Source organism: Phyllobates terribilis, unplaced genomic scaffold, assembly GCF_046119375.1.
Source record: "Phyllobates terribilis strain yellow unplaced genomic scaffold, ASM4611937v1 Scaffold_2__4_contigs__length_985480577, whole genome shotgun sequence".
NCBI classification, from domain to species: Eukaryota; Metazoa; Chordata; class Amphibia; order Anura; family Dendrobatidae; genus Phyllobates; species Phyllobates terribilis.
Genome location: NW_027362762.1, coordinates 824,622,982 through 824,635,961, shown reverse-complemented (window position 1 = coordinate 824,635,961; position 12,980 = coordinate 824,622,982). Strand labels below are relative to the sequence as shown.

General features: G+C 42.3%; 1 protein-coding gene across 6 annotated transcripts in view; it reads left to right on the top strand.

Annotated features, from left to right (window-relative positions):
• Positions 1-12,980, top strand: part of LOC141231475 (apoptosis-inducing factor 3-like) — a 170,681-nt gene that overhangs the window by 72,327 nt on the left and 85,374 nt on the right. For 4 of the 6 annotated variants that reach the window (XR_012297859.1, XR_012297862.1, XM_073667704.1 and 1 more), the window contains exons 2-6: positions 7,088-7,169; positions 8,449-8,558; positions 10,493-10,602; positions 11,397-11,441; positions 11,535-11,616. Coding sequence is in view for 4 of the 6 variants with exons in the window: in XM_073667704.1 (XP_073523805.1) it covers positions 7,108-7,169; positions 8,449-8,558; positions 10,493-10,602; positions 11,397-11,441; positions 11,535-11,616 (409 nt within the window). In the remaining 2 variants the exon portion in view is untranslated. Of the gene's footprint in view, positions 1-7,053; positions 7,170-8,448; positions 8,559-10,492; positions 10,603-11,396; positions 11,442-11,534; positions 11,617-12,980 lie in introns of those variants that run through there. The other 2 variants (XM_073667696.1, XM_073667695.1) reach the window with 1 other exon arrangement.

Genomic DNA, 12,980 nt, shown 5'->3' with positions numbered 1-12,980 from the left:
ATTATTATTTAATGTTGGAAAAAAAATCGCAAATTTAGAAAAACAATGTTTTTGATTGTGTCGCCATTTCCTGAGACCCGTAACGTTTTCTCTTTTCCGCAGTTTTGAGGCCTTATTTTTTGTGGGACCGAGACATCATTTTTATTGATACCATTTAGTGTTCAATGTGACATTTTGATCACTCCTTTCAGCATTTGTGGTATTGCGGCCACCAAAAACTTCACCTTTGGCATTTTTAATTTTTTTTCTGTTTACGGTGTTTTTTCCTGATTGGGTTAATTAATTTTTTATTTTGATAGATCAGACTCTTATGGACATGATGATACCACATATGTGTATTTTTTTTTTTAATTATTATCTTTATTTTTAATTGGGGGGAAAAAAGGGGGTTGATTTGAACTTTTGTTTCTTTTTAGTTGTTTCATAACTTTTTATTGTAAGTTTTAAAAAAATATTTGTTAGTCCCCTTTGGACAGGGATGTCAAACTTAAACACACAGAGGGCCAAAATAAAAAACTTGGACAAAGTCACGGGCCAACCAGTATACAATATAATGAGCCCCACATAGTCCTCTATACAGAATAATGGGCCTCACATAATCCTCCATACAGTATAATGGGCCCCACATAGTCCTCCATACAGAATAATGGCCCCACATCGTCCTCCATACGGAATAATGGGCCTCACATAGTCCTCCATACGGAATAAGGGGCCTCACATAGTCTTCCATACAGAATAATGGGCCTCACATAGTCTTCCATACAGTATAATGGGCCTCACATAGTCCTCCATACAGTATAATGGGCCCCACATAGTCCTCCATACAGAATAATGGCCCCACATAGTCCTCCATACGGAATAATGGGCCTCACATAGTCCTCTATACGGAATAATGGGCCTCACATAGTCCTCCATACAGAATAATGGGCCTCACATAGTCCTCCATACAGAATAATGGGCCTCACATAGTCTTCCATACAGTATAATGGGCCTCACATAGTCCTCCATACAGTATAATGGGCCTCACATAGTCCTCCATACAGAATAATGGGCCTCACATAGTACTCCATACAGAATAATGGGCCTCACATAGTCCTCCATACAGAATAATGGGCCTCACATAGTCTTCCATACAGTATAATGGGCCTCACATAGTCCTCCATACAGTATAATGGGCCTCACATAGTCCTCCATACAGAATAATGGGCCTCACATAGTACTCCATACAGAATAATGGGCCTCACATAGTCCTCCATACAGAATAATGGGCCTCACATAGTCTTCCATACAGTATAATGGGCCCCACATAGTCCTCCATACAGAATAATGGGCCCCACATAGTCCTCCATACAGAATAATGGCCCCACATAGTCCTCCATACAGAATAATGGCCCCACATAGTCCTCCATACGGAATAATGGGCCTCACATAGTCCTCTATACGGAATAATGGGCCTCACATAGTCCTCCATACAGAATAATGGGCTTCACATAGTCTTCCATACAGTATAATGGGCCTCACATAGTCCTCCATACAGTATAATGGGCCTCACATAGTCCTCCATACAGAATAATGGCCCCACATAGGGGTGGCAGATCTGGTGTCGGGGCCAAATATCACCACCCTGAGGGCCAGATTTGGCCCACGGCCGGAGTTTGACAAGTGTGCCTTAGGATAATTGAACCTGCGATCGTCTGGTCACTTGTTCTATTTACAGAAATACCTCAGTGTTGCTGAATGTAGCAAAACTCATAGACTCCTTTGAAATCCAAACATGGGGTGGCGCTGGTCTCTGCACTCCGGTATTCTGACACTGCTCTGTTGCTGGCTCGTTATTGCTTATCTGAGCCGCCGACAAAGTGCGCGCTGTCATTGTGCACAGCATGCAGGCAGTAGCCCAGCCACTGAAACGAGCGTCACTGAAGCCAATTTATTTCAGGGGGAGCTGTGGCAGTGACAGCAGCCTCTGCCCCCTGATGACACAATTTGTTTGCGTATCCCAGCATGCACTGGGATTTTCAAACTAAGTGCCATCAAAAGCAACATAGGAAAAAAAATAAAAAACAGTTAGTGTAGTGAGGGAAGGGTAGGGAATTTTTAATGCAAGTATATTAGAAAATAGTTTACATTATCGCACTAAATACATAGGGATTGAGAATGAAAATTACCGTACTTTGCCTTTGGACCACCCCTTTAACTTGAATTCAAGTGCCATTGCGGAACTGCAATAAAAACATATATGAATTTATCTGTGGATTTTCCTTATCTCATTAGGGGATAATCTCCAAATAAAATGCATATTTAATGTAAGAGAAATTGACATGTTGCAGATTTTTTCAAATCGCACTGCAGGTCACTTTCTGCAGCATGAAAAAAGAAAAAGCATATTGGGCGTGAGATTTATAGACATCCCATTGACACTGGAATGCGCTGTGTTTTTTTGTTTTTTTTTGGTCCTGCAAAAATACCCAGTATCACAAACACACCAAATACTCAATGTAGGAACTTGGCCTCGGGGTTCACAAGATGCAGTCGCGTTGCATTATTTTATTGTGATTTTTCTAAATTGTGCTAAACCACTGTTACCGCTATTTCAGAAAAAAACAAGCAGCATAATTGCATCATGTAAACACGTCCTAAATCTTTGCAATGAAAGTTTGAGAGAATGTAAATTCAGTGGAAAAATTGTGGATTAGCAACATGCGGATGTGCTGTGAAGCAGGTTTTAGCCTATGCAATGCAAAAGGTGAAATACACAGTGAAAACCTATTATTTGAAAATGTAAAATCTGCAGGTCAATTTCTGTATAAATCATATACAGATTTTTTTTTTTTTTTATGCAGCTTTTTTGGTTGAGATTTGCTAAGATTTTATCTACTTATCTGGTACTGTAATACTCTATGGATTGATTCTTCTTTTGGATTTTCCGGGCGTATCCACTATGTGTGAACATACTCTTATTTAAACACCCGTGCCCTCCTTCCTTAAGCGTTTTGTAGTAATTATAATTTCATTATCTGCCAGTCTACTCTATCAGCAGAGCAGATATCCCAGCCGCTGCACCTCTGTTTGGCCATTTAGGTGGGGACTAGTATGTGATATGTGAGCAGCAGCCTTTTATACAACTTTCTGCTGTGTCACTGGCCTGATAGACAATGCGGGAAAGCCCGGAGCGTCAACATCTGAAACCTTTCACTCACTGGTGTCATGAACAGCATTTGTCTGACATGTAACTAATACCCTATCTCTTCCCATTACATGCTGGAGCTGAAATAAGAGATCAGGGAGCCCAGAAAGGTTTTAGGGTAATGACACCATTCATTTTACCACATAGTGTAGTGGAAAATGGGAAAGAAACATTTTTTTTTTATTATTATTTTAGTGTTGGAAAAAAAATCGGAAATTTCCTGAGACCCGTAACGTTTTCTCTTTTCCGCAGTTTTGTGAGGGCTTCTTTTTTGTGGGACCGAGACATCATTTTTATTGATACCATTTAGTGTTCAATGTGACCTTTTGATCACTCCTTTCAGCATTTGTGGTATTGCGGCCACCAAAAACTGCGACTTTGGCATTTTTAATTTTTTTTCTGTTTACGGTGTTTTTTCCTGATTGGGTTAATTAATTTTTTATTTTGATAGATCAGACTCTTATGGACAAGATGATACCACATATGTGTATTTTTAAAAAAACAATTATTAGCTTTATTTTTCATTGGGGGGAAAAGGGGGCAGATTTGAACTTTTAGCTTTGTTTTTAGTTTTTTCATATTTTTTAAAACTTAACTTTTTACTGTATTTGTTAGTCCCCTTAGGACAGGGATGTCAAACTTAAACACACAGAGGGCCAAAATGAAAAACTTGGACAAAGTCATGGGCCAACCAGTATACAGTATAATGGGCCTCACATAGTCCTCCATACATAATAATGGGCCTCACATAGTTCTCCATACAGTATAATGGGCCTCACATAGTCCTCCATATAGAATAATGGCCCCACATAGTTCTCCATACAGTATAATGGGCCTCACATAGTCCTCCATACAGAATAATGGCCCCACATAGGGGTGGCAGATCTGGTGTCGGGGGCCAAATATAACCACCCTGAGAGCCAGTTGGGGATTTTCAATTCTATTTTGGTGTTCTTATTTTTTAGGATAAAAGATGCAATTCACAAGGCGGCAGTGTCATTATTGTCTTATGTAACATGAAGAATCAGTAACTGGATGGACTAACATCTAGAAATGGTCTAAGTTGGTTTTAAAAGAGTGAAAAAAACGCAATTAAAAGTTGATATGGTAATAATAAAACTTGGAAGTTGTTTGGATTGGAAAGAAGTAGGAGAGGGAAAAATAGAAAAAGCTAACTAATAAAATGGGACAGCGATATCCTGGATGAGCAAGGAGAGTCTTAAAGGGAATCTGTTACCATGTTAAACTATGTAAAAGCAGCAACATAATGTGAGAGCAGCATAATGTAGGGGCAGAGACCCGGATTCCAGTGATGTGTCACTTACTTGTCTGCATGCTGTCATTTTAATACAATCACTGTTTTCTTTGCTGTAGATTTAGCAGTGCTCTAATTGCAGAGCAATGAATTATGATACCCCACTCACAACACTGATGGGCTGCTTTCTATGGAAAAAAGCTGCTAATTGGTAGTTGCAGGGTTACACAGAGCAGTTGACTAGAAGGCACAACACACCTTCTCCTGTAGTGCCAATCTCCTGCTGATAAAACAATGATTTTCTTGAAACCGCAACACAGCCCAATAAGTGACACGTCACTGGAATCAGGCTCTCTGCCCCTACATCATGTTGCTGTATCGTGGCCCGTGGCGGTACCCGTTGGCAAGGTACTCATCTCCTGCGTCCTGGCACGTTACATGAAAGTAGGGGTCCTGGCTGGGTGTGTGGACTTCTGTCGTAGGGCGGTACGCCCGTACAGGCCCCATGTAACTGATGAAGCTGGTTTGCCAGGACCTAATGTTAACCAGTTCATGAAAGAAGATCACCAGTTCTTAACAAACATTGCTTTACTAAACAGCCATTGCATGACAACTATGTACACAGGATAGCGGGTACAAAATTTTTCACACGTTTCTTCAGCATCTCAATACACAGTCTCGTTACTTCCTCAGCCTCACACATTCCTGCCTCCACTGGTCTCGTTTCCTTCACCACCACCACGCAGCTTGGCACCACAGTACAGTTTGTAAAAGTAATTTTCTTCCTGCGGTTCCGCGTCTGAATCTCCTTGTACAGGAGTGGGTTTGTCAGTATGGCCGAGCTCATCTTCAAGCTCTCTGACGCTTCGAGAACTCACGCCTGAGGCACTCACTTTCTCACGTTCTGTTCTGTCCTGGCCCATTACCTTTAAGAGCTGTGAGCTACTTGAGGCCGTGCTGCTAGGCGTACTTTCTCCCAACCCTTCTCATTTGGTCACTCTGGTCAGAGAGGCACTGTCCTTCTCTCTGCATCTCTGTAATGCTCTCTCTGCTTTGGGTCTGTTCCTTAGGATCATGCTATCTCTGCCCCGATCTCCTTTCTCTCTTGCAATAGACACCCACTGCATGCGGACTTGCTGAGCACTCAGACCAAACGTCTGCTCTAGCTGCAAGCTAGGCCATGTCTGAGTCACTACCAGGAAGTCCTCTCTGATCCTTCTACATCGCCCCTCGCTCTGTGGGCTAGTCCTAAAACTTAACTCAGTGTACTCACTGTTGCTGGGCAGAACTCAGCTTCCTCCAGTACAGTGCAAATATTACAATACACCACAACAGAATTCACAATACACCTCACCCTCACAATGACGCATGACATTATACACCTTTACACTTCACATTGTACACAGCACTGATGTTTTTAAGGGGAAACATGGCAATATGTCCATCTCCTTACACTAATCTCAGATTACATAGCAAAAACCTGCTGACATTTTTTTTTTATGTATTTGGAGAGTTAGGTCATGTCAATATCAGAGGGAGCCATGTTTACTCAGTAGGATGCTGGACAGTTGTTTTTTTTTAATGAACACATTTTCATTAGGAACTGTCACTCAAGGAGGAGTGCCCACCCTGCCAGAAGCCAGGAACTAAGGCGTTTGCAGAGTTTTAGGCTGCTCAAGACAACTTGAGAATAACCCCTTAAGTCACGGACCCCAAGTTTTCCCATGCAAAGCCGATTCTGCAAAACGCCAGCTTTCATTTTCCTGAATCAGCTTCGCCAGCAGTCTAGCCGTTGTTCTTGTGCCGGTTCCGTTGTTCGCAACTTTTACTCTGTTGTGAAGTATGAGTAAAGAAGTAGAAGAATGAGCATGCGGTTTTTTTTAATCGCTTCAGCGTTTCCAAACCCAGAAGCAATTAAAAGTGATATAAGATGGAACATGTGCACAGCAATGTCGTTTTGACAGTGCTGTGCATTATGTTCATCTTATGGTGCGCTTCTGCAACGCTTTTTCGTGTGCGTTGCGATTCATACGTTTGCAATGTGTGAAGCCAGCCTACAAAGCGGTAAGGGGTTTGGTCACTACTGGACAACCTCTACTTAATGAATTCCGGGTCCCTTAGAAATAAAAAGTATGATTATTCCCCTCTCGCAGCAGAGCCGTTCCAGCAATATCAGTGCTGCTGTTCCTGGTGGGTGACATGACGTTGTTGCGTTACTGTTGCAGCTGATCAGCAGGCATTTACCGTGTGTGGAGGGAGCTCAGCTGCTGTGCCCCCTCCTCACTTGTGGACCCTGGCCCAAGATGTTTATTTGTGTCTTCTGCCAAGAAGGGGTTAAAGTGAAAAACTGTAATATATATGGCAAGATAGGCAACTTTTAAATACAAAATATACCATTATAATAGTATTTCCTGTGTCACTGGTTTGCAAGAAATCTTGATAGCATAAATGGAAATGTTACAGTATGTTTCCAGCTACAATATATACATATATAATCGCTTCTCATATCATGTTTCTGCTGTAGAAATGTGTATATGGAGCCGTTTAGTCATTCAGAATGTGAATAATGTGTAAGAAAAGTCTGAATGGCAATTTCTAGGTTATTTTTACTGCTGAAAAATGTGTAATGTTGTTCTTTATTGCAGGAACTGAAAATAAAATCGCTATGAACGGAAACGAGATGATTACTCAAGAACTGTGCAAGGACTTGGATATGAAAGATGGAGAGTAAGCCGAAAAATAAAAGTTACTATTGTTATTGAGTTATTAAATTAAAGGCTACTTACATATTTGTAATCATCCTTATTGATCAAGCGCATCTAAAACCTAAGTAATTAATTAAAATACCTTCAAAGTCATAAGAAAAGTTAAGTACACACGATGCTATGATTTTGTCTCAACACATAATAAAACAATCTGGTCCTTTGAAAGTCTTATAATCTTCATACAACCTCAGATGGACAACAAAACATGACAAATTACGGTACATCGTCCCGTTATTTAACAAAAATCAGGTCACAATGCAGAATCAGAGTGTGAAAAATCAAGTACACCCCAATAACCCCTTCCCTATGTGGTCAATTTCCGTTTTTGCATTTTCAATTTTTCCTCCCCTCCTTTCAAGAGCAATAACTTTTTTTATATTTCTGTCCACATAGACACATGAGGGCTTGTTTTTTTTTTGTGGGACAAGTTGTACTTTTGAATGACACCATTCATTTTATCATATACTGTACTGGAAAGGGGAAAAAAATTCCAAGTGCGGTGAATTTAAGAAAAACCCACAATTCTGACATTGTTTTTTGGGAATTGTTTTTACAGGGTACATTGTGTGACCTAAATGACCTCACAATATGATTCTACTTATCACTACGATTACGTTCATGACAAACTTATTCAGTTATTTTCTATTTTTGTGATAAAAAACCCCCGGAAATTTGAAAAAAAAAAAGGTTTGATTGTGTCGCCATTATCTGAGATCCATAACGTTTTCATTTTATTGGTCAATAGAGCTGTATAGCGATCAGGTTTTAGTCACGGAGGTGGCTCCGGCGGGGTTCATTCTGTGTATACGGAGCGGCAGCTGTAACCGCGCTCCCGGCACTGACTGACAGCCGGGTCTAATGCCGAGCGAGGTATCAGTCAGTGCCAGGGGTGAAACCGCATCGGAGCCGTTCCCGTGACTGAAACCCGAACACTGCCGGAATAAAGTTAATTTCCTCTTGGCAGCGGGGGTCTACGTGTTGGCGTTGGGCAGGTTCAAAACGCTATTTACCTGCGCATTAACCCTTTATCTTCAGGTTAGTAGCGTTTCTTCACGTGACAGGTTCACTTTAATATCATAAAGAATTGCCATCAAAGGGCCATGCAGACAACACATTGAATGCTGTGCGGTTCCCTTAGGATATTTGTAATGGTTAATGCCTAAAATCTTGACATATTGCAGATAGCATTCTGTTTTCCTTGAGTGCGATAAGTCACCATATTATATTGTGTCATTTTCCAGGATGCGAGAGTTTGAAGTTCAAGGGCAATCAATTCTCTTAGTGAGGAATAATGGGGTATTCAGTGCTGTGGGAAACAAGTGCTCCCACTATGGTGCACCGCTAAGTAAAGGTAAAAAATGTACTATATTCTGAATTGTGTATTATTTGTGTTAGTTTTTCATAGCACCCACATATTTAGCAGCATTTTACATAAAATGTATCCACCACAGCAGCTGCTGCTGTAGCGCGGCGCAGGGCGGTAGCTGCGGCGAGGCACTCATCTCCTTTTATGCCCTGGTGCGCTACATGAAAGTGCGGATCCTGGCTAATTGTGTGGACTTGTGGTATGAGGGCATCACGCCTGTGCACCCTGCATGCAGCTAGTGGTGCTGGCTAACCAGGGCCATAGGTTCTACAGTTCAATAAAGGAGACCATCTTTCAAACAGTCTTTACTGAACGATAACTTGGCAAAGGTTACAAGGGACAGTGGGTACAAAGTCTTATGGATGTTTCCTCTACGGTGTAAAACCTTTTCCCCTCACACCGTATCCTTTCTCTGTAGTTCTACTCCAGGGCTTTACAGACACACTGTTTCGTCCTACGTTGCCACAACCCAGCTTTAGCCCCAGTCTTGATCAGCGAGTCTCTCTACTCGCTCAGCGATTCCACATCCTATTTTTTCCACTACTGGCGCCCTGGATCTACCGCTCAGGGCCCCCACTAGTCCCACGAACTCAGTCCTGTTTAGGCCCATTACCTTCGGTTTTGCACTCTCGGGGGTTTGTGACTCTGCACCCTATCCATAAACCCTTCTCCGGAAGGCCACTATGACTAGCCAGTCACTTCTTCTCCATTTCTATGGATCACCTCTTTTGACAGCACTGCTCACTTGACACTCCAAACACAAATTCACTAACTCCAGGAAGCAGTCACTTGACCTAACACTAAGCTCCTCTAACTATGGGCTAGTCCCAAACATTAACACTATCTTACCCTAATGTCATTACCTAAACTACTATCAACTATCTATCCCTATACTACCTATCTTATGCATTATGTCCTACACTATACTCCCTATACTGTACATTACTAGCTTTACTTATCTTACATTACAACACAATTCACATGACACAATATATACAAAGACACAGGACACTATTCACACACAACACGATTGGTGTCTTCAGGGGTAGGAACTCTGCAGCACAGTCCACCATCCTTACACTATCACCAGAGGAACTTAAAGGGAACCTGTAATCTGATTTATGCTTCCCAAACCGCGGGCAGCCTGAATCAGAGCCTGGCTACATGCTTGCAGTTGGGTATATTTTTTTCTGAAGTGTTACAGCGTTTCAAAGAGTATATACTTTAAAGATCAGGCCCGGGACCATAGCCAGAGATGAGACTAGTCTGGCTGGTGCGCCCCCGGACAGCTATTCCCAGCCTACTAGAGGAGATGATTGACCAGTCCCTCCCATGGTGAAGGACTTCTCAATCAGTGGCAGCGGCGATGGGAAAAGCCAGCCAGGGGCAGCGCCAGACTAGTCTCTTCTCTGGCTATGGTCCCTAACCGGATCTTTAAAATATATACTCTCTAAAACGCTATGGCTCTTCAGAGAAAAATATACCCAACTGCAAGTATGTAGCCAGGCTCTGATTCAGGCTGCCCGCGGTTTGTGCAGCATAATCAGATGACAAGTTCCCTTTAAAGACGTATTTCCATCCACATGATATGCTATAAATGTCTGATAGATAAGGTCAATCTCTGGGACCAGCCTTGGGGTCCTGGCTTGATATCTGACCAAGCTGCATTGAGTGCGTTTGCTTGGGTTTCCTTCAAGCACTTTTGTGTTCTCCCAGCCTCCAACAATATAATTCTAGGTTAATCCTCTAACATTTTCCCTAGGGTGTGAGACCAATATTACTCACATCAGTCGCTGTCCCTAATATAGCACATCATTTCTGTACCGCTCTATGGAATATGATGGTGCCATATGATGGACATAAGATAAAAACATGAGTTTATAGTGAAATTGATGTATAAATGGTCTATTGAATTTCAGGGGTTCTGGTGGGGGATAGAGTCCGTTGTCCCTGGCACGGTGCCTGTTTTAATGTAAAGAACGGTGATATAGAAGAATTTCCTGGGCTGGACAGCCTACCCTGCTTTAAGGTAATTATTGTAAAACAATTTACAATTTACACAGACGTATAATGTAATTAACTCTGCAAACACTGAATGATTTGGTTGCAGTAGCAAGCTAATAATAAAACGTACAGCCGATTAATTGTAATACGTAGTATGCTCTAATCCTAAATGCTATCTCCCCTGCTGCAATACCTGCCCTTACTGCCAATATATTTTCTTATTAAATTAAGTTTAAATTGTATTTTGGGCCTCACGTCCATGTTTAATTCTGGTCTGTGGTGCTATTCACATGTCCATGTTTTGCCGGTATCACAGATGAAAAGGGGTAATAAAAGTCTAGGGGTCTATGAAAAACACGTACAGCGCACGGATGGCATCTGTACAACATCTATGATTAACAATGCAAGGCTAGAAGAAGCTGTAGAATTTATTGATTTATTCATATGTGAAAAACACTGATGAGACACGGACCAACCACTGATTCTATCGATACCATTTTTTTGTGTACGCGAAAAACACTGAGACCTTAAAGGACATTGTAATGTCACGCGAACCCTGAGAAACCCGGCACCGACATCGCTGGAACGGTCGCAGTGTGGAAGATGAGTGTATGTTTTTATTTTACAAGGGGGAGTACAGCTCCTTTAATATAACCCCTTAGATACAATTCTCTTATGGTGGGCACAATGGAACCTATACTGCATGTTGGTTCAATTTTGTGTGCCACTAGATAAAGCTGGTTAGGGCAAAACATGTGTACGGTATATGCTGGGAGTATTTGATTCATAATTCTGTTGTTTTTTTTCTCTTATCTAAAGGTCAAAGTGGAGAATGGCAGAGTGTGTATTGTCACCAGTAAAGGGGTAAAAAAAAATCAAATACCTTCATATGTTAGGTTGTCCTGCATTCAGTATTCATATGTGAATTAGGCCAATTAATTACGTATTTAATTGCAGGAATTAGAGAGCGCTAAGCGAATAAAATCCATGAGCAGCCGCTGTACTGGAGACAGAAGCACTGTTGTGATGATTGGAGCAGGTAAATACAGTGTGCGCCAATGTTGGGGGAACGATATTGTTTTTCACACTTTTATGACAAAGTATCATTAATCTTCTTTCTCTTTTTCTCTCTTTCTCTCTCTCTCTCCCCGCTGTTTTTCTCCTTCTCTCTCTCTCCGCTCTCTCTTTTCTCTGTTTCTCTCTTCCCGCTCTCTTTTCTCTTTCTCTGCCCGCTCTCTTTTCTCTCTCTCCCCGCACTCTTTTCTCTCTCTCCCCGCACTCTTTTCTCTCTCTCCCCGCACTCTTTTCTCTCTCTCCCCGCACTCTTTTCTCTCTCTCCCCGCACTCTTTTCTCTCTCTCCCCGCACTCTTTTCTCTCTCTCCCCGCACTTTTCTCTCTCTCCCCGCTCTTTTTTTTCTCTCCCCGCTCTTTTTTTTCTCTCCCCGCTCTCTTTTCTCTCTCCCCGCTCTCTTTTTTCTCTCTCCCCGCTCTTTTCTCTCTCCCCGCTCTCTTTTCGCTCTCTCCCCGCTCTTTTTCTTTCTCTCTTTCCCCGCTCTCTTCTTTCTCACTCCCCGCTCTTTTTCTCTTTCTCTCTCCCCGCTCTCTTCTCTCTCACTTCCCACTCTCTTTTTCTCTTTCTCTCTCTCTCCCCGCTCTCTCTTTCTCACTCCCAGCACTTTTTCTCTCTCTCTCTCCCCGCTCTTTTCTCTCTCTGCTCGCTCTTTTTCTCTTTCTCTCTCTCCCCGCTCTTTTTCTTTCTCTCTCTTCCCGCTCTCTTTCTTTCTCTCCCCGCTCTTTTTCTCTTTCCCCTCTTTCTCTCCCCACTCTTTTTCTCTGTCCCCGCTCTCTTTTTATCTCGTTCCCCGCTGTTTTCTTTCTTTCTCTCCCCGCTCTCTTTTTCTTTCTCTCTCATTCCCTGCTCTTTTTCTCTCTCCCCGCTCTCTTTTTTTCTTTCCCCGCTCTTTCTCCCTGCTTTCTTTTTCTCTCTTCCCGCTCTTTTTTGCTCTCTCTCTCCCCACTCTTTCTCCCTGCTTTCTTTTTCTCTTTCTCCCCGATCTCTTTTTCTCTCTCCCCGCTCACTTTTTCTTTCTCTCTCTCCCCACTCACTCTCACTTTCGTTCTCCGCTCTTTCTTTTTATCTTTCTCTCCCTGCTCCTTTTCTTTCTCTCTCATTCCCCGCTTTTTTTTCTCTCTTCCCGCTCTTTTTCTTTCTCCCCACTTTTTTTTGCTCTTTTTCTCTTCCCGCTCTCTTTCTCTCTCCCCACTCTTTCTCTCTCCCCACTCTTTCTCTCTCCCCACTCTTTCTCTCTCCCCACTCTTTCTCTCTCCCCACTCTTTCTCTCTCCCCACTCTTTCTCTCTCCCCACTCTTTCTCTCTCCCCACTCTTTCTCTCTCCCCACTC